The sequence below is a fragment of the Semicossyphus pulcher genome, unplaced genomic scaffold (assembly GCF_022749685.1).
Source record: "Semicossyphus pulcher isolate SPU_LCO1_2020_fin unplaced genomic scaffold, fSemPul1.0.p SCAF_5, whole genome shotgun sequence".
Lineage (NCBI taxonomy): Eukaryota > Metazoa > Chordata > Actinopteri > Labriformes > Labridae > Semicossyphus > Semicossyphus pulcher.
Genome location: NW_027211726.1, coordinates 8,354,844 through 8,377,558, shown reverse-complemented (window position 1 = coordinate 8,377,558; position 22,715 = coordinate 8,354,844). Strand labels below are relative to the sequence as shown.

At 39.8% G+C, this 22,715-nt stretch overlaps 2 protein-coding genes across 2 annotated transcripts; both read right to left on the bottom strand.

The window, feature by feature from the left end:
• Positions 1-2,930: 2,930 nt before the first annotated feature.
• On the bottom strand, positions 2,931-5,103 carry lsm10 (LSM10, U7 small nuclear RNA associated). Its single transcript, XM_069681882.1, has 2 exons — positions 5,014-5,103; positions 2,931-4,036 (listed from the first exon to the last, which is right to left on the bottom strand). The coding sequence occupies exon 2, from the start codon at positions 4,029-4,031 to the stop codon at positions 3,618-3,620; it is 414 nt and encodes a 137-aa protein (XP_069537983.1). The 5' UTR covers positions 4,032-4,036; positions 5,014-5,103; the 3' UTR covers positions 2,931-3,617.
• Positions 5,104-6,017: 914 nt separating this feature from the next.
• oscp1a (organic solute carrier partner 1a) lies at positions 6,018-14,111 on the bottom strand. The gene is made up of 11 exons (XM_069681874.1): positions 14,000-14,111; positions 13,804-13,833; positions 12,747-12,901; positions 10,781-10,948; positions 10,526-10,606; positions 10,335-10,438; positions 9,088-9,216; positions 8,935-8,989; positions 6,572-6,714; positions 6,431-6,488; positions 6,018-6,143 (listed from the first exon to the last, which is right to left on the bottom strand). Exons 1-11 carry the CDS (start codon positions 14,109-14,111, stop codon positions 6,018-6,020), a joined length of 1,161 nt encoding a protein of 386 aa, XP_069537975.1.
• Positions 14,112-22,715: the final 8,604 nt, after the last annotated feature.

The window sequence follows — 22,715 nt, the reverse complement described above, 5'->3', positions numbered from 1 at the left end:
AAATAGCTCGTCGGCTGCCATGGGCACAGGGCCGCAGGGCTGCTCGCGGGCTCGTGGATTAATTGAGCTCTTTGTATTTTAATCTCAGCGTCGAGGGAGGGAACAGAGTTAACAGAGTTTATTAACAGTGGAGCGGTGTGCAGAGAAAAGAAGCAGGTGCTGCTGTTTGGTGGAGAGTAATTAAGTACATTTACTCCTGTACTGTCATTAATTTTCCATTGAGTCTTTCCATTTCATCACTTTTGAATATACTTTTTTAAGTGGATATCATCTAAGTTTTCCTTTACTGTTATATCCAGTTTGGTAGTTGAGCCCAGATGATCCCAGCCGAGGGGCCAGGCCTTACTAGCTGTCACAGGGCAAATCTGAGAGTCGTTAGATGATTCATGTGAGAGGAACGAAGAAAGGTCAAAGGTCTGACAAAGAAACTTGTAACTTTTCTGTAATCTTGATTTTTTTGTAAAAGGAAGATTTTTCTTTGAGAGAGAAAAGAATCAATTAAATGAAAACATCTACAGAAGTTTGGAGGGGAATCGTCTCTTTGGTGGAAAGAAGCGTCTCGTGTTATCTTACATGTGTGACACAAGGTGCAAACTAGATGATGCTTTATTTGTCTGAATAGTTAAGGAACCACTGGTTTATAACCATGTGATGTATTTAAAGTGGCAATCTCGAAGATCTCAGTTTTGTTCTCTTTAGTGATGAACAATGATTTTGGGAGCACACTTCCCAGATATCCAGACAGTGTTGCATGTGTGACGTCCACGGTTGGCTCAGGTTGTAACTCTTGATTTTCCTCGCTGACGGTCGTTTTCCTTTTCAGACTGTTTGCCTTCATCTGAGCGTCGAGTTTGTTTCTTTTTCTTTGGATTTTCACTTATTGTTGAAGTTGTATCTGTAGTCATCCATCTTTTCTTTGTTTGTTCAGCCATAGTAGATTACTGTTTACTCGCAACACTTGCAGAGAGCTGAAAAGCAGCTGCTTAGCTCCGCCTACCCTCTCTGGCAGACCAACCACTGCTGGCTGACGGAAAACGCGTCACTAACTGGGCGCCGCTTGTGATTTTTTATGCAAAAGTCGCCACAGACACCCAGTCTGTGATACTGCAAATGCAAAGGCTTTCATCAGGGGGCCATCAGGGACTACATTTCTCTTATCGTACTTTTACTTAAGTAAGAAAACAAAAAGGGGACTTTTGTGTGTATGAAGTACTTTTACTATAAGTACTTCTTGGTGGAGTCTGTGACACTGAACCAGGCTGTGTCATGTATTGTTATAGGATTGTTTTTGCGGTCGAGCCTCTGTAAAGTGCTATTCTGAGTGGAGTGAGTGTTGATGTGGCGCTGTGTCGTGTTTTTTGCAGAGCAGTAAGCAGTCATTATGTGGCTGCTGCCATTCAGACGCTCTCCAGGTCGGTTTTAAAGCAGTCAAGAGAAAAATACGTCCCTAAAAACACACCGAGGCCACAACCAAAACAATGATCTAACCGCTGAGGGACATTCCTGAGTGCATGCTGCTCTTAATTTAATCCACTCAGTTTAAATGATGATATGGTTCTGTGCTGCTGGGTTTATCTGCCTCGCCTGTGTTATGTCAGGCCAGTCCTCTTCCTGACACTCCGCAGGAATAACATACCCCTCTGCAAATTCCTCAAATTCCCAATCGTATTTGTGTATCGGCTGTGTCCAAGCGAAACACTCTCTTCCTTTCACCCGCTCGGCTGGTTTTGATTGGCTGCAGCAGAGTCCCATCCTGCCTGGCTGGATGTCACAGTGCAGAGTGACGGCTCACTGATGCATGCAGCAGAGATGTTTGTGAGGCGGAGGCTGTGGAAACATGCTGGGTTGTTTTTCCCTCCACCAGACTGGCACTGACCATGAGTAATGTTTTCCTGCGTATGGGCAGTTATTAACTCTGAAGCTGGTTTCACAGACAGATGGGCTTGTTGGTGCATGACACGATTACTCAGCTGACAAGCTGAGCTACACCTAAGAAGAAATGAAAGTAGCCTCTTGGTTTTTAAAAGTCAAGCCGATGCAGAAGTGCATTAAACCTGCATTCTGTCTAACGGCCAACAGGGGGCACCTCCACTTGTTGCAAAACAAAATTTAAAGGAGCAATTCTCCCCTGGAAAAAGCCTGTCAGTCAAAGCTGGTGTTCTCTGTAATCGATAGAAGCAATATTTGAAATTGGCGGCATAGCTGTGGAGAAAGTTGTACAAACAGCTCGCCGGTTTTGCCCATTCTACATTCCTACAACACCCAGCGTGCATTGCGCCCCTCCCTCTGAAAGGAACGGCCCAGCGAGAAACACTGGAGTGAATTACTACCGTTTCCAGTCAGGCTCAGAGCGGTACCGAATCCGAAATATGACAAGATACCGGTGGATCGTCTAAAAAATCTTCAGGTCTACATTTCAAACCTGACGATTTTGAACGAGACATGACATCGGAGACGGCGTCCTAGATTGAGGAAGTGTAGCTTAGCGAGCTCCCTGGACGTGTTTTACGCAGTCTGACGGAGGTTTTTCAGGGCCCATTGGAGAAGCAGACAGCGTCCTCTAAAGGCACAGAGTCAAATTGCAATTTCTTTCCACCATAATGACATTAGCTCCCCATAAAAGTAAGATAGGACTGAGGTTGAAATTTGGTGAACTGGCCCTTTAAGTTGTACAGAAGCAGAGATAATGAGAAGATGACCCTACTTCTCATTTATTACATCAATGAAACGTCCCATTTAGAGTAAGATAGCGATAAAGAAGGCGCTGCTTTAGGGTGTGTCCCTACTTTTGATTGACAAGTACAAATACAGTTATTTCTGGCTGTAAAAAAAAAAAAAGATGGCGACCAGTTACGTCCACTCCTTGTAAACAGTCTATGGCAGATAGAGAGACAATCTTTGGTGAAGTGGTTAACTTTAGGTATCTTTATTCACAATTGTTGAACACATTTAAAAAAAAAAACGCTCTTATTCCTTTAAAAGAAAATTGATTAAGACTACCTCGTGTCAATTTCAAACCTGAAACCCAATAACCAAAACACGAACACAGTGTTCAACTCATTAGCTTGTCCAGACACTCATTACTAGAGCCTCGATATATTGGTATCAGTGTTGATGCTGGCTGCATTGTCAACATTAAATCGTTTCTTTTTTATCATAGTTAACTAACAAAGTAATGTTTACAGGGGCCGTACCCAAATTAGAATTTTGACAGGCAAATCGGGTACAACAGTGAAATCTAAAGCTTAGTCTATTTGTTACATTTCTCAGGTTTTACCTGTAACACACACTTTATCAGAGTTTTCCAAAAACACTGGAAGAAAAAGAAAAGTTTTTTTTTCTGTTAATCAACAAAATCATGAATTGACCCATCATTTTATATCTAATGACAACTTTGGACCCCTCATCTCAGACTATCACAAGTTTTAACATAAATAATGGGCAGTTACAAACGCAGAATGTTTCCACATGTTCACTTGAAGTATTTTTAGAGGCCTGCAGAAGTGAAAGTGTCCAGCATTTCACAATTTTGTGCAACCAGGAAGGTTTGGACAGGACTGAACGTTGCTCAAGCAGAACCCGGCAGAGTTTTCCATTCTTCTTTAAAAACAAAACTGTTATTTTGTGTTCTTCTTGTATTCTTTTCTGCCTCCTCCGTGACTGGCAAAGTTGCGGACTCTGTGGATCTTGGCCAGCTGGCTCTCGATGGTCTTCATTATGTCCATGTGGTCTGGGATGTGAACGTAGCGGACGTTCCTGCCAGTGATAAACAGGTCCTGCAGCTGTGTGACTTGACCCCGTCCGTCCCGGTACACCACATCATTCAGACGGATGTTCATAAAGGCGTCCACGTTGACCACGCGGCCCCGCGCCGAGCTCTCGTTCCTCAGGTCCACCGTGGTCACTTCTCCCTGCAGGCCCTGCAGCAGCACCACCATGCTGTTCTCTGCGATTGTGCGCTCCCGGATGGAGTTGAAGACTTCAGTTGGCCCCGAGCCAGACGGCGGGAATCCAGTCCCCTCTGACTCCATGAGCACTGATGAAGAGGAAAGGTGGTCAGTGATACATGCAAAGGATTAAAAGCGGGGATTATTTATACTGTGGATTTTTATTCACAGTGTAATGTGTTTTATAGATGTTGGTCCACAGTACGACTGAAAACTGTTCATAAGTAATATTGCTGACACTCTGAACAGCAGAGCCTCTTTACCAAGCTGGACTGAAAACTGGTTCCACTGATTCAGGTCAAGTAGTCTTTACAGTGAGCCTGAGAGGAAGAGAAACTGGGGCTGCAGCCAACAGTCCAAAACACAGTCTTTATAATTACTTTAATATATGACAAGAAAGGCAACATTTACGAAGGTGGAAACTTTTGCCTTCAAAATTACCTTAACAATTACTTGATTAGCTATATAGTTTCTGGACTAATTAATTTAGTGTTGCAGCTCTGTAACAAACGACAAGCTGGGAAATACTAAATCTTAATTAATTTAAAATTGTTATAGGTAGAGACCAGGGAATAGATTAGGTTACTGTAGAAAATTACCACACACTTTATCTCTCCAATGGGGCACTTGAAGCAGCAACATAATATACAGCTCAATCATATTGTTATTAATGATAGCGCTGTCTTTTTACACATACAGCCACATGCTAAAGCACACCAAAAGTATCTAATTAGAGTCAGTCAGCATCTCATAGATGCACAATTACTAGGGGACCCTGTAGTCTAACAAAAGTTTATCTTTTTTAATTAAGAAAGGCAAGTTGGTGTGACAAAATGCATAGGTATACGCACAGTATGACATTAACGTAACAAAGGGAGGCCGTTAATTTCATTCACGCATATTCACCTGATAAAAAAACACCACTTTTAGTCTGAGACACTGGCAGAGGTTGAGTTAGCTAGTTAGCTCTACTGTTAGCTTTAGCAGCGAACATCAAAGTACGACAGAGCCTCTAGAGAGCACAAATGAGACAGTTACTAGAACATTTGCTATGTGTCGCTTTTACCTGCACACGTCACAATCTTTGTCTGTTGATATAAACCGTTCAAATAAGTCACACAAGTTGGATTTCCCGCAAGAAGCCAGAATCAGGAAGTGCAACGTGATGACGTTTGAGTTTGCGTCGAAGAAGATTAGCGTCAACACGGAACAACAGCGCCCTCTGTGGGCTTCCTCAGAAAACAAATCAATATACAGTAAATCGTGCTTTATTCATATCTACATCAATGTTTACTGATCCATGAAAAGATTCTAAGTATGATAATATATTATTGCAATTATATTAAGCTGTAAAAATTAGTTTTAATCATCTAACAAAAATCTTTCACAAGTGTCAAACCATAATAACAAAAAGGTTATCAAACATTTGAAACATAACTATGATTGATTAATAACCTATGAATTAAATAATCAAATTCACTTTAAACGGTTTAATATAATCTTATATATTTACACAGTATTTATTTTGCATGTGTGCACCATACTTGCTCTAATAACCAGATCAGTTAAGTAATTAAATTGAGAAAATTCTAACCGTCCAAAAACATGAATAAATTATAGAAAAATTATCATTATATTATTATATTATTATTATCGTTTCTATTAAGAGTATTGCATCAGAACAACTAATTTAGTCTCACAACACGTAAAAAAGAGAACACAAACAAAATAATATGAATATATACTTTATTGAAAACATAAAATGATTATATTGAAACTTTTTAAAATATACCTTTTAAACTTTTTATCAAATATAGAAGTTCTCACAAGTTTGAGTTTATACATGCTAGAAATTTAAAGTTAAATACAATTAAAACTTTGTTGTCTTGTGTCAGTCACAGGATATTTATCTTTCTCTACTTTAAAATTAAATAAACAAGTTTGAACAGGTTGAACAATCACAGTGACAGATGATGGGATTTTCCTTCAGATAAAGACTAGTCCAGAGTGAGGCAGTGAAGTTGCAAACATAAATGGTTACGACCGTCTCACTGAAACTACATAACAGGGTCAGAGGTCATCCATCATGGCCAGCAGGTCGTCTCCTTTGTTGCTGCTGCTGGGATTTTCAGGCTGCTCTTCGCCGTCTGCAAACTGTACGGCGATACATGCAAGCTTGGTCGCAGCCTGCTCGTCCTGAATCAAGCAAAACCAGAAACATGTCAACTCTTCGTATAGTCATAGTCAATGAACAGGTGATGTGGTTTCTCTAAAGAGGCTGGCTAAACTGGATCATCTAGAATCTATTAAGAACAAGTTGGACGATAGCCATAAATATCACATTTAATTTGATTTCTATGATGTGTAAGGCAAGATGATTCAGCGACTGGTGAGCGACATGCTGTGAAAGTCCTCTTTCTGGTTGAGAAGCTGTTTAATGACAATATATTATAAATAAATGCTTGTTGGCTACCCTACTGCACCTGCATGGCTTGAATGTTTATCACTCCAAACAAGGGCTCCTCAGCTCCACCTGATGTCCTCCTGTTAACCAGAGTCATATTATTTTTGTTAGTTGATCAATCACAACGAACAAGTAAAGACAAGAAAAGAGGAGCACTCACGCCTCCTCCTCCTCCTCTTCGTCCGTAGTAAACAGGTTGATCCGAAAGACAGCTTTGGGCGTGTTCTCGGCCTTCATGCTGCCCATCAGACGAGCCAGCTGGTTCAGCTCCTCTTTGGCCAGCAGGTTGGGGGCCTCGTCTGCCTGCAGCAGGACGGAGGTGCACCGGAAGGTTTGACATGTTTAGAAAGACGGTCTGACACTTAAAGTACACGTGTGACATAAAAGACAGAATTGTGCAATGATGGAAAAGGTATCCAGATCCTTTACTTTAGTGAAAGTCGTGATGTACTTTTCAAAAATACTCAATTAAAAGTTTTGCGTTAAATATTTTATTTAGTTAAAAAAGTACACAAGATTATCAGCACAGTGCTCTTACAGTAATGAAAAATTAAGGTAGTTCTTAAGCACATTTTAACAATATTACAACTATAATATTGTTATTCTATTAGGCACTGTCTCTTTTGCATTGACCCATACACTTTGTATTCACTTATATCTGAGTTGTTTTTTGTATTTCTTTAATTTTGTACTGTATCTTTGTAGCTGTCTGACACTATAATTTCCTTCAGCATTAAAAAAGTTCTATCTTATCGTATCTATTTGCCTGCTACATTATGAAATATTATACAACTTTATTATTATTAAAGATAAAATAATATGTAAGCAGAACCTTTATGTTGTATAGGGGGCTGAAAGGGAGCTACTTTTAACCCGACTGTAGTTTAATCTCTAACAATGCATCATTTATAAAAACGCAATATACAGTATCGTCTGTATGTAAAATATAAATTTGAAAAGTAACTATAAGTGTCACACAAATGTTGGCGCAGCAAGAGTGAAATAATAAAGTCTATTAAATGCTCTTATTTATTTTCTACCTCTGCATTGAACTTATATTCAGGTACGGATTTTAGAGACTTTTTCAGAGACATTTGTCTTATTTTTAGTGTGTGTGTGTGTGTGTGTGTGTGTGTGTGTGTGAACTTTTGAATGACAGGCAAATTGTGAAGCGCTTTAGATTAAAGCTCAACATTACTAAAGCCATTTACCCTTTAATGAGGGCTCCTTTGCATAAAGTAGTGCCAGTAAGCAGGGAGGGATTATGAAACAGCCGCCCCCCGGGCACAGACAAACCCTCTTCTTTTTCTGCAGTTTTCTGCAGGTTAAAGCTCCTGTGAGGAGTTTTTCACTGGTTACGAAACTGACTGAAATTAATTCTGATGACTCTATATGAGCTACAAAAGCAAACCAGACCATCAGCGACAAAATTGATTATTTCTATATAGTTATTTTTAATGCCTGAAACTGCTGGCGGGGGGGGGTAGGTGTCAGACGAAGTGATTAACTGCATGCTGCCTTTGTTTACATTTTCCAGGGCAGAAATTTAAAGTGAGTGATACATGTGACTGTTAAAGAAAGCAGGATGAGATTTTCTGTTAAAAACCACCACTTAAGCATGTACAGGACAAAATCAGCAAAGAGATAAGAGGTACAGCTTTGTCCACAGGGGGCGCCAAAATCAACACAAACCTAAAGTTCCTCACAGGAGCTTTAAGCTTCAGTTTATGCTGTCGGTTAAACACTTCAATATATTGTTGATGCTGGAGATGAAGAGAAGCTGTCAATCTTTCACAGGGATGATTACGGGGCCGCTCCTCTCCGTAGATACGTTTGATTACTGCATATACAAAATATTTGGCAACCATCAATGGGAGAATGTGATGCAGATTATATTGTCTTAATGCAGAGCTATTTTCCCATAATTATGTTTATTGTAGGTTAACTGTGGTTAAAAGTGTGCAGCTGTATTATGGAGAGAAAACAAACAAACATCAATCAAGACATTCTCTGTGTTGACTAAACCTTGTGGCTGTCCAATGAGAAGTGTTTGTCACATACATCAAACATTTTTCCTGGATGTAGGGCCAGTTAAGTATTTGTGCCCTGAGGTTTGTGCTCACTGAGTCAGTCCAGTAAAAACATCCATACCTGTAAACCTGGAACCTTAGGAATCTGGAAGACACTTGATGGGATGCTGTTTTAGGCTATTTGCAAAGTCTGATTTAGATATATAGTGACAAAAGCACTGCAATTGTGTGCTATGTTTTCTGTGGTTTGTGGTGCAGCTCTGTGCAGCTGCAAAATCTGTTATTGTTCTGGCACCAGCATCGTTTCATTTTCATTTCATTTCAGCATCATTTGACACAGATAGTGGCCCGGAATTTGATATTTATGATTTTATAAATTGCAAATTAGCTATGGAAGCACGCTATGAAATAGGTTTCAAAAATATGTGGAGAGTGAAAAGGATGTGATGGAGTTGAATGCAATTCACAGTTTACAGAATTAACAGAAGTATACCTTGCTGGAGGAAGCCTTAGATGTGTGTGTCTCCTCTGGATGGTTCACAGTGTACCTTTAATTCATGAAACACAATAAACAAAGGCGTACATACTTTTGTTGTCCGTACAAGCTATAGTATATGTGGTGTGGTTACACACAGTTCATACATACATGTTCAAGCCCAGTCTGAGCACTCTGTCTCCATGCAGCTCAAACGATCCCTCTCTGACGGGGCTGCTGTAACTTCCTCCTGTGGAGAACTCACTGCGGCTCACTTCTTTCCCTTTACTGTCGAACCTTCTGTGGAAGCAGGAAGCAGATGATGACACTCTGGAATATTTAACTACAATTTACATCAAAAAAATGTTCAAATGAGGTCATGTTAGCTCGTCAGAGAAGCGTTCAGTTGTGCTGGATATCAATAAGCAGCAACTATTAGAGTTCAAGTGTTATATTGGCTGTGTGTACGTGATTCTGTGTGAGCAGGCTAAAAATAACGCGGTAGGTGTTTAAAGGTCACATAGATTTAGCCTACATTTAACTGTAAAAAAAACCAACAACTTTCAGTTCTGTCCAGTTACCTTGACTGAATTTTTTTATGAGTATTCCAATCAAAGAAATTGTAGGCTAGTTGCTCATAAACTTATTTTTTAGCTAAAAATGAAAAAAAGAGTAATCGGAATGTAATTTTATTTTGAAAGGCCAGTCTTAACTGTAGAAGCACATTGAGCTTTCTTAGCTAGCCTTGGTTAGCTAGTGTACAGAAACTATCAAAAAGGAACTATTTTATCTGAAAAATTTTTAGAACTTTCTGTCCATTTTTTCAACGCAATAGGTTTCTCTTTTTTTAAATGTAATGTTATAGTAACCAAATCTACAGCCAGACGGGCGCTTTTAGCTTAACGCTAGAGTTAGCATGCTAACAGGCTCACAATGTTAAGCTGATGTTTAGTTGATATAATGTTCACCATCTTGGATACTGTGTTAGCATGCTAACATGTGGCAATTGCCACCAAACAAAGAACAGCTCAGGCTGATGGGAGGGCATACGTTTGGATGATAAAGGTGGCAGAAGATGTCTGTTATCCAGTGTATCATGTAGATGTGGAGATATTTCATATGTTTATTGACCTCTTGGTGGTACTTAATGGAAAGTCGGGGGATTGAAAATGTCAGCAATAGTCTTTATTTATTTCAAATATCATGTCAGTCTGTCCAATATTTGTCACAAAGGTTCAGTCTGTAGTCGTTGAATACTAACCGAATAGGAGCTAGCAATAACAAGAAGAAAGCTGGAAAGACTTCAGATCATGTTATTTATCTGACAGCAATCTAGCTTGTGCAAAATGTGATGGTTCAAATGATTTGTAACTATCAGATAACATTACAAGACATGCCCTTGCTTGTTAGCGGCCTACCTAATAAGCCCTGGAACCTCTATCCCATGAGGCACCGGGCCTGATGTCGACAGGGCAAAACGACCATTTGGATTCTGGACTTTATTTTTCATGAAAAGTGACACCTAAAATGAGAGAATAAATAATCTTAAAACACATATATGTTATCTCATATGTTACGAGGGATAAAAAAAAAAAGGTAAAGGACTCACACGAACATGGCTGTCTTGAAAAAATATGAGCAGTGTTTGTCGGAGAAGCTGGAATTCACCTTCTGATAAAGATGAGTAAACCTACAGCGGGAAGAACAAAAACTGGTCACACAGGATGTAAGCAAAATATACAGGCGATAAAAACTGACAGCTGGAATCTGGACAGTATGGAGTAACTTACTGTACAGAACATTTTTACTACCCTGGAAAAACATGTGTCACAGCTGTACTGTTCACCGCTGGCTCTTAATGTACCTCAATGATTTTCCTATGCGTCTCATCCACCTGGTTCAGGGCCACAGGAGTTTCCTTTACCAGTTCCCTGATGGCATCTATGTGATTGTAAGAGATGAGCAGCAAGTCTTTTGGCCGCGGACAGAGGAAGACTTGATATTTGATTGCCATGATCATCAGCTCGTACAGCTACAGGAGGAAAAAAGAAAAGAATATACAAAATGACTGAATGCTGTATTAGCAAGTAGGTAGGTCAATGCTATGCTAGGATATTACCTTATCCAGCCCGTACCGTAACAGTAGCCTACACACCAATCTTATATTTTATGGCTACCACCACAAACTACTGATTTAGAGTTGCAAAAACTGATTCCAGGCAAATTATAATGTGCCCATAGCACCGTAGCGCTAGCACCAACTCCAGTTTGGTAAAAGCGTAGACTAGAGTGTAACAATAGTCAAAGGTAGCAAAATGTCAGTAATCAGTGTTTTTCCACTCATTTTAAGGCTAACTTAAAGGTATTCCCAGAAAAATAAAATATAGACTTTTACAAATATGATATAAATCAACATGGGCCTCTATACATGTGTGTTGGTGAGTGTGTGCAGACCCTTGTGAGACCCTTCCCTCTGCATCTATTCTGTTGTTTTGCTGTGCCTGAGCTAATCACAGCGTACAGGTGAGTGTGGGAGTGGTTCAAATTAGCAACTGGGCCCCATTCAGACCGGCGACCATGGCAAAAGAGCGATGCAGAGTTGGCCGTCTTTCTGTTGGACAGGTAGGTGCCTCAAACCGAGTAGGACAAGCTAACTGGTGGTTAACATGCTAGCGAAGCGGTAATCGGCGGTTAGCATGCTAGTGCAAAGGTAACCGGCGATTAGCATGCTCGTGCAAAGGTAACTGCCACTTAGCATGCTATCGCAACGGTAACTGGGTGTAAGGTAACCGTGATGCTGTCGCTGTTAGCTCAGTGGGGTGGGCATGTTCTCGCAGGAGAGAGTGAGAGTGAGCTTCTGCTGACGAAGAGCCCAGGAGGAGGGGCGCAGTTTGAATGTGTTGTTTACAAAATGCAGGGAAAAATCCTACTTATTATACCTTTAAGTCAATAAAAACCAGTAAAAACACAAAATAAAGATAAACAAAGATGTTCTTTGGTGACACAAGACAGCTGAGCTAGCATCAACGTTAGCTAAGCTTGAGTTAATGCTAGGATTCCTTCATTGTAATAAGCCAGGCCATAAAAAAATGATAGCAATCTTATCACATCCAAACTAAAAAGTTTACAGCTGTAAAAAAATGTTTTATTATGTATAAATGTTTTATCTGTAACAAGAAGGAAAAATACTATCAGAACATTTCTATTTAAAACCTCAAGATTTGTCCTTAATCCTCAAACAAAACAAACTAAGATCATGGACAGGCCTCAGGCTACGTGTCCACACACTTTTATGTATTTTTGAGGCCAGTATTAAAAAGAACTTGGTCTTAGTAGAGTAACAACTGTTATGGACAGAGATCCAAAATCAGACACAGGCTTCCTTGCAGATTAGGAGCTATTGGTTGCACCTGTGATGTTCTCCCTCAGCTGGTGGCAATCAGCCTGGCTGAGAGGTTATATCAGGAGGTAGGGGTTTCTCTGTTCAGTTTGGTTTTTGTTTCCAGATGGTCAACACCATCAGTTGGCTTTCTGTGTTTTCTGTTCTGAGTGAAGGTTTAAATGAAGCATTATTATTTTGGCCAGCTTCTGTCCCTATTCATTTTGTTTCCCCCTGTCCAGTGACTCCCACTACTCCTTCCAAGCTTTTAATTCGTCTATCCTTTTGAAAGGATCAGTGGGTGGCTGTGGGGAGATTTATTCCCACCGCCATCTTTCAGAAACCATACGTTCCGTGTTTTGTTAGTTTCCCATACCACGACCCCTGTCCTTCAGGTTCTGTTCCTGGGGAAACGTAACACAACCTTTGCTTTCTACCATCTTGTACATACCCTGTCCATGCTAGCCGGGTTCAGCCGCATGATTGAGGCGTGTGCTAAACGAGTTAGCACGGTTTTCAGTGTCCTGTGAGAATACAGCTGCTGGGGTTTGAGAAGTTCATCCATGAATGCTTTATTGAACATGGTCCCAACGATGTCATTCATTACTAGGAAAAAATGAAAACAGAAAGGTGGTTAATTCTCCTGAGAATTTGCAACCGAAAAACTCTACAATACTGATTTTCAGCCCGATAAGGAAAATGTTTTAATATAGGTTGTATTGCCTGTATGTTATGTCTTTACAGCTGATAAAGAGCCTTCATAAGACTGGAAAATGCAGACGATGCCCATGGGCAACCATCAGGGAAAAATACTTATATGCTTAAAACAAAATATGCTACAGTAGCTTTCTTGGGTAGTTTTTAATATCCGCTCCATTCGAGGGCTTTAATGTATCTATATCTTGCTAGTGTTTGTTAAGTATTATTATTTCAGTGAAATAAAACTAATCCGCTTTTTAATACATTTAAATGTGTGATTCAAATGGAGTAGCTTTATCTCAAATTACATGACTTCTGATTGAGTCAAAAGCTGGATAGCACTTACAGCTACTCTGCTAAGCTAGTTAACGTTAGCAAGAATTTAGCTCGCTTCTTTCTCTATTACTACTGGGTTGCCACTTGTAAAATTCATATAGTATTACAATGAAAGTAAAATGAGGAACCAAATTTAGTTTAGCTTAAGCTACCAATGGCTATCTCCATTGCAACACGTGATATAGGTAGTTTTCTTGCTTGCTAGCTAGTAATCTCTCCTTCTATGAACTTTAACTGTATTTTTGTGTAGATTAATATTGAATGATGTTTTTAATGTTTAAACAGTTGCAAAAAAGTTAGATTCTAATTAGCTTTAACTAAATGTACTGTTGGAGCTGATTAGGGCAGAATGTTCTAGAAACAACTAGGCATCTTACAATGGACCACAGTATCTAGTTGTTAGTGTTACAGCTAATAAAAGATACTATAATAGAAAGAAGAGTTGTACATTCATATGCTGAAGTATTTCATACCTCTTTTTCTGTCGTAATCTGACCACACTCCTGCATCCAAGTAGGGTTTTCAAAGAAAGAAAAGAAAAATTAAGACTCATTCTGGGTGTTGCACATGACAAATATAATGCACATTGAGTTCATAAGCTGACATCTGACAGCCACAGCACGTACACACGTACACACCTACCGGGCCTGTCAGTCTACTTAGCACTACCTTTCTCTGAATTGTCCTCAGATGTGTTGTGAGCTCGCAGCCGTTGGTCCAGTATGTAAAGCATTTCTCCACCAAGATTAATGAAAACCAGAGGGAGAGTTCTCACAGACATCTTGTAAAAACAAAAAAGGGAGTAATTCCTGTAGGCAAAAGCTGGTGCAGAAGTAAACTTTACGCACAACTAAGCCCTTGCAGATCAAAAGCACTCTTGTCATTTCAAAGCCATGATCTAATTGTTCCTGTTGTGAATTGCCACCGGTAACAAATTGGCCATGTTAAAGTCTTATCTGATCCCGCTTCTGCAGATAACCTGTAGCACTAAGATGCAACAGGTGGCCAGGAAGAGGATCAGCCAATGCCGCACACGAGCTTATTGGCCAGGGTAGAAAGACGTGTCAGCACAGTACACCCAACCACAGAAGGACATCAGCTACAGCTTGTGTGTATATTAAACTTCTGGTGAAAGACAACCAAAAACTACTGTGTCACAAGAGTGTGTGCTATAGGCAGGCTGACAATAACTTGCATGATGGTGCCCACAAGAAATGTGGCTTAAGAAATCAGATAATTACATTTAAATTGTATTTAATGTGGCCAAAACATTTCACTCATATTTGATTGTTAAACATCTAATTTCAAAACTGCAGGGTTTTAACTTGCTGCTTTAATATCCCCCACACAAGCTGCAGGGATTTGTTCCAGCATTAGTGGGGTTGGAAGTGATTTTGGCAGATAAAGGTCAGGCTTGATCCAGTTCATCCCAAAGGTGTTCAGCGGAGTTGAGGTCAAGATTCTGTGCACGCCAGTCCAGTTCTTCTACAGGAAGGACATTACTGTGGACAGTGTTGGCAGCTCACATTAATGTTTTGTAAAATATCCTTGTTTGCTGTTGAATTGAAGTAAAAATTTGATACATTTTCATTCAGTGTTTTACTGAGAGTAAGAGGAGAGGATCAAGGACACTTTGATACACGTACAGTAGAAATGAAGTTACAGCCAGTAAGTTTTGCATAGAGTGGAGTCTTCAACAGCACCGTCATTACACGTCCTCTAGAAAGTCACTGTGCTCAGCTATAAAATAGTCCAACGTACTAGAGATAGACCGATATGGTTTTTTCAGGGCCGATACCGATACAGATTATTAGAAGTCAAGGAGGCCGATAACCGATATTTGGAGCCGATATTCATTTGCAGTAAAAGTGAAAATATTGGCGTCAAAATTTTGAATAATACAAACTCCAACACTTAACTTTGTTTAAATGCCTTTAAGCATATGTCTATTAAACAAACAAACAAAAAGCGCAGGGAGTTCCCAGGGTCAGCAGCATCTCTTATAAAGTTAACTGAAAATTTAAATAAATAAATAAATAAATAACTTCCTGAAGTTTTATAAAGTAAATAAAACAAAGTTAAATAAAATTTGCAAAGAAATGAACTTTTTCTCCTCTCTGCCGTGTGTGTGAGCACCGTCGGATAAAAAATAAATAAATAAATAAATAAATAAATAAATAAATAAAATTTAAAAAAAAGGCAGATGCCGATATGCGTCAAAATGCCACATATCTGCGCCGATAATCGCCCGGGCGATAATTGGTCTATCCCTACAGCGTACACCCTTTAGACTTTAAGAGCCATGCCAGCCTGTTTCCAGTATTAATGCTAAGCTAAGCTAAATTGCTGCTGATTGTAACTTCTATTTACTGTACATACATGAGAATGGTGTCAAACTTCAGAGTGAATAAGCATATTTACAAAGTCGACTTACAATTTCTGCACAGTTATTGTGAGTTACAATATCATTGCCTATCCTCAAATATCTTACATTATAACAATTAAAGGTGGGTCAAAGATCCGTTCTCAATGCAGTGTATGCAAAGAATAGCCAGATGAACTGACTCCTGTATCCCCATGACTGTTCCTAAAGCAACCTTTTACAACCATAATGATATGAACCACTTTTACAATGCTTGCATTTCTTTGTCTCTTTCTTTCTCCTGCTCTCCCTCCAGTTCCAAATACAAGATTAGAGTGTAGAAACATGCAAATGAAAGTTTATCTTTGTACTCACGATCACACCAGCTCAGTCCGAGGGAGACATCCACCCATTTTTCACAGTCATCCTCACAGGTGAAAGCTTTGGGAGGCTTATGAAATGTTTTACAAATTGACAAAATTGAGACAAAAATGTAAACACATCTAGGAAAGAGAGCTGAACAGATCCTGATTTAGCTCACTGGACTAAAGATTAACCAACAAACCTATTATGGAGATTCAACGTTACCTCTGGCTTCTGTCTATGTAAGTAGAACTTAACACTGGTCATTGTTTTGTGTCATCATTTTTCAGACACATCACCCAGTATGATTTGCTGTATATCTAGTCGTTTTTCCTGTTTTAATGTTTGTTGTTAAAGATTTATAAGAACTATTTTTTTGGGATGTTGAAAATTCAAAGTGAATATTCAAATTAGCAAGTATCATGTCTTCCCCCCACCAGAGTAACCTCCTGTTCAGGTTCAGAGACGGGTTTCAATGATGACGAAGCTCTAGACACTAAAGATTATAACCAGAACTGGATGAAGTCTATAGCTGATGAGACTCCAATATCTGCTATTCCCATTCCTGGAACTCACGACAGCTCATCATTGAATGGAGGACCTCTTATTCAATGTCAAGTTTGGACATTGGAAAAGCAACTTAATGTGGGAATCCGGTCTTTTGATATGCATGCTGGGCTTTGGCACTGGCTTAATTTTGATGAAGTCCTGAAGATAACTTTCAATTTCTTAAATGCCCATGAAAGTGAGACGGTGCTGATGAAGGTGACACTATATGGAATGTTTAAGACCAAGACTATAAAACTGATGGATGAAGCAATTAAAAAATTCAAGAATAAAATATGGACCGATTGGTCAGTACCGACCATGCAACAGGCAAGGGGCAAGATTGTTTTTCTCCGGAGTAATACATACAGTGTTGGAACTGCAAACCACCAATCATTTTTCCTCAATTATAAAACACTTGAAAATGTTGAAGAAAAAATAAAGAAGATCAAGACACTCCTCTGTGAACATCACATTCTGCTGACTGGCAAAGAAGCATCAACTCTTGAAAGACCTAAACCTTTGGCTAAAAAAATTAACAAGCAGCTTGAGGAATTTGTGGTGGACCACAAAAGAAGCTCCTTAAACCGAGGGTGCTTTGGTGTCTTAAGCATGGACTTCCCCAGTGCTGATCTTATTAAAAAAATCACTCAAATCACACCATGCAATTGTGGTAAAGGTGGAGGAAAAGGACAAAGACATGATGAAGAGAAGCCTGAAATGACACCAACAGCAGAGCCATCAACAACTCAAGAATCAAAATCATCACCTAAACCAACACTTACACCGGAGCCATCAACAACTCAAGAATCAAAATCATCACCTGAACCAACACTTACACCGGAGCCATCAACAACTCCAGAATCAAAATCATCACCTGAACCAACACTTACACCGGAGCCATCAACAACTCAAGAATCAAAATCATCACCTGAACCAACACTTACACCGGAGTCAAAAACAACTCAAGAATCGAAATCATCACCTGAACCAACACTTACACCGGAGCCATCAACAACTCAAGAATCGAAATCATCACCTGAACCAACACTTACACCGGAGCCATCAACAACTCAAGAATCAAAATCATCACCTGAACCAACACTTACACCGGAGCCATCAACAACTCAAGAATCAAAATCATCACCTGAACCAACACTTACACCAGAGTCAACTACAACTCAAGAATCAAAATCATCACCTGAACCAACACTTACACCGGAGCCATCAACAACTCAAGAATCGAAATCATCACCTGAACCAACACTTACACCGGAGTCATCAACAACTCAAGAATCAAAATCACCATCTGAACCAACACTTACACCGGAGCCATCAACAACTCAAGAATCAAAATCATCACCTGAACCAACACTTACACCGGAGCCATCAACAACTTCAGAATCAAAATCATCACCTGAACCAACACTTACACCGGAGTCATCAACAACTTCAGAATCAAAATCATCACCTGAACCAACACTTACACCGGAGCCATCAACAACTCAAGAATCAAAATCATCACCTGAACCAACACTTACACCGGAGCCATCAACAACTCAAGAATCAAAATCATCACCTGAACCAACACTTACACCAGAGTCAACTACAACTCAAGAATCAAAATCATCACCTGAACCAACACTTACACCGGAGCCATCAACAACTCAAGAATCGAAATCATCACCTGAACCAACACTTACACCGGAGTCATCAACAACTCAAGAATCAAAATCACCATCTGAACCAACACTTACACCGGAGCCATCAACAACTCAAGAATCAAAATCATCACCTGAACCAACACTTACACCGGAGCCATCAACAACTCAAGAATCAAAATCATCACCTGAACCAACACTTACACCGGAGTCATCAACAACTCAAGAATCAAAATCATCACCTGAACCAACACTTACACCGGAGCCATCAACAACTTCAGAATCAAAATCATCACCTGAACCAACACTTACACCGGAGTCATCAACAACTTCAGAATCAAAATCATCACCTGAACCAACACTTACACCGGAGCCATCAACAACTTCAGAATCAAAATCATCACCTGAACCAACACTTACACCGGAGCCATCAACAACTTCAGAATCAAAATCATCACCTGAACCAACACTTACACCGGAGTCATCAACAACTTCAGAATCAAAATCATCACCTGAACCAACACTTACACCGGAGTCATCAACAACTCAAGAATCAAAATCATCACCTGAACCAACACTTACACCGGAGCCATCAACAACTTCAGAATCAAAATCATCACCTGAACCAACACTTACACCGGAGCCATCAACAACTTCAGAATCAAAATCATCACCTGAACCAACACTTACACCGGAGCCATCAACAACTCAAGAATCAAAATCATCACCTGAACCAACACTTACACCGGAGCCATCAACAACTCAAGAATCAAATTCACCAACACTTACACCAGAGTCAACGACAACTCAAGAATCCGAGACAACATCTAAACAAACATCTAAACCAGACCTTTATTCTGTGCTTCCACCCATTAATCCTGGGCCACACTCCCCATCGGTAGAAGTACCTCATACAACAGAACACCAACCACCGATAAATCCACCAGCCAGTTTGCTTCCAGAGGTACCTGATTTACATCCCCCTGTGCTTCCAAACATCCCTCCTGAAATAGAGCACAAGCTAGAACCACCCTGGAGAAGGCGCAATTGTCATAGAGGGTAGATCAAGCAAGAAATGTATCCCCAAAGCAAATTAAGTTAGCCTCTTATATTCTTGAAAGGAAAGGTGGGTTGGAATTTTGGTCTGAAAATGGAAATAAATATATAAGAAAGATGTGTAATTTTGTCATTCATGTACTTACTTTCTCCTAATATTAAAATGTATTCTTAAAAACAACAGTGCATGTACTGGGAATGAGTCTTGAAAGGAGCAAAATGGTGATTACAGAGATGCACAGTAAACATAAAGGACCAAAAAGATTAAACAATACATCAAGTGACATTTGTACACATGCTGCTGTTCATCTTTGATACACTCACAGAGGCCTGTTTTTTTTAAAGTGTATTAAAATTAGGCTGTAAATTCCTAATAAGTCATATAGAGTTATATTGTAATATTATATTGTCACCTATACACACTTGTGTACAAATACTGCAGTGTAAAAAGTATGTAAAAGTACACAGTGGTGAACTGTGAACGCACAGTTACTAGACGCAAATCTGCGGCGAGATTCGATACAAAGTCAATGCAATAACGTGAGTAGACGCGAATTTGCATGAGTCGAAAAAATGTAACTGCCTCGGAAAATTCGCATCACGTGGTGTAGCAAGTTGCAATTAAACGACGGAGATGTCCGCTCCATATAAACAGTCGTTCGCCGATCACATTTGGTAACGATTGATCGATTGTTTTGATCACTACGTCATTAATAACGTCCCTCGTGCACATGCAGCTCAGGTGCTGTTTTGAATTGCGAGATAAAATATTTCACTTTTGTAACTTAATTAAACAGACTACTGATGAAGGCAGTCAACAAAGCAGACAGAGAGACAGACAGAAAGAGGGGGCGGGCACCGTCATTTCACGTCCTCTAGAAAGTCACTGTGCTCAGCTATAAAATAGTCCAACGTACACTCATTAGACTTTAAGAGCCATGCCAAAGGATAGCCAGATGAACTGACTCCTGTATCCCCATGACTGTTCCTAAAGAAACCTTTTACAACCCTAATGATATGAACCACTTTTACAATGCTTGCATTTCTTTGTCTTTCTTTCTCCTGCTCTCCCTCCAGTTCCAAATACAAGATTAGAGTGTAGAAACATGCAAATGAAAGTTTATCTTTGTACTCACGGTCACACCAGCTCAGTCCAAGGGAGACATCTGCCCATTTTTCACAGTCATCCTCACAGGTGAAAGCTTTGGGAGGCTTATGAAATGTTTTACAAATTGACAAAATTGAGACGAAAATGTAAACACATCTAGGAAAGAGAGCTGAACAGATCCTGATTCAGCTCACTGGACTAAAGATTAACCAACAAACCTTTATGGAGATTCAACGTTACCTCTGGCTTCTGTCTATGTAAGTAGAACTTAACACTGGTCATTGTTTTGTGTCATCATTTTTCAGACACATCACCCAGTATGGTTTGCTATATATCTAGTTGTTTTTCCTGTTTTAATGTTTGTTGTTAAAGATTTATGAGAACAGTTTTTTTGGGATGTTGAAAATTCATGTCTTCACCCCACCAGAGTAACCTCCTGTTCAGGTTCAGAGACGGGTTTCAATGATGACGAAGCTCTAGATACTAAAGATTATAACCAGAACTGGATGAAGTCTATAGCTGATGAGACTCCAATATCTGCTATCCCCATTCCTGGAACTCACGACAGCTCATCATTGTATGGAGGACCTCTTATTCAATGTCAAGTTTGGACATTGGAAAAGCAACTTAATGTGGGAATCCGGTCTTTTGATATGCATGCTGGGCTTTGGTTGCCAACCCAAGAGCACATGTATCTGCGAAATAGTCACTGGCTTGTTACAAAATACATTAAATTTGATGAAGTCCTGAAGATCATTTTCAATTTCTTAAATGCCCATGAAAGTGAGACGGTGCTGATGAAGGTGACACTACATGGACTGTATAAGACCAAGGTTATAAAACTGATGGAAAAAGCAATTCAAAAATTCAAGAATAAAATATGGACCGATTGGTCAGTACCAACCATGCAACAGGCAAGGGGCAAGATTGTTTTTCTCCAGAGTAATACATACAGTGTTGGAGTTATAAACCACCAATCATTTTTCCTTAATCATAAAACACTTGAAAATGTTGAAGACAAAATACAGAAGATCAAGACACTCCTCTGTGAACATCACATTCTGCTGACTGGCAAAGAAGCATCAACTCTTGAAAGACCTAAACCTTTGGCTAAAAAAATTAACAAGCAGCTTGATGAATTTGTGGTGGACCACAAAAAAAGCTCCTTAAACCGAGGGTGCTTTGGTGTCTTAAGCATGGACTTCCCCAGTGCTGATCTTATTAAAAAAATCACTCAAATCACACCATGCAATTGTGGTAAGGGTGGAGGAAAAGGACAAAGACATGATGAAGAGAAGCCTGAAATGACACCGACAGCAGAGCCATCAACAACTCAAGAATCAAAATCATCACCTGAACCAACACTTACACCGGAGCCATCAACAACTCCAGAATCAAAATCATCACCTGAACCAACACTTACACCGGAGCCATCAACAACTCCAGAATCGAAATCATCACCTGAACCAACACTTACACCGGAGCCATCAACAACTCAAGAAGCAAAATCATCACCTGAACCAACACTTACACCGGAGCCATCAACAACTCAAGAATCAAAATCATCACCTGAACCAACACTTACACCGGAGCCATCAACAACTCAAGAATCAAAATCACCACCTGAACCAACACTTACACCGGAGCCATCAACAACACAAGAATCAAAATCATCACCTGAACCAACACTTACACCGGAGCCATCAACAACTCAAGAATCAAAATCACCACCTGAACCAACACTTACACCGGAGCCATCATCAACTCAAGAATCAAAATCATCACCTGAACCAACACTTACTCCGGAGTCATCAACAACACAAGAATCAAAATCATCACCTGAACCAACACTTACACCAGAGTCATCAACTCAAGAATCAAAATCATCACCTGAACCAACACTTACACCGGAGTCATCAACAACTCAAGAATCAAAATCATCACCTGAACCAACACTTACACCAGAGTCATCAACTCAAGAATCAAAATCATCACCTGAACCAACACTTACACCCGAGTCATCAACTCAAGAATCAAAATCATCACCTGAACCAACACTTACACCGGAGTCATCAACAACTCAAGAATCAAAATCATCACCTGAACCAACACTTACACCTGAGTCATCAACTCAAGAATCAAAATCATCACCTGAACCAACACTTACACCCGAGTCATCAACTCAAGAATCAAAATCATCACCTGAACCAACACTTACACCAGAGTCAACTACAACTCAAGAATCAAAATCACCATCTGAACCAACACTTACACCCGAGCCATCAACAA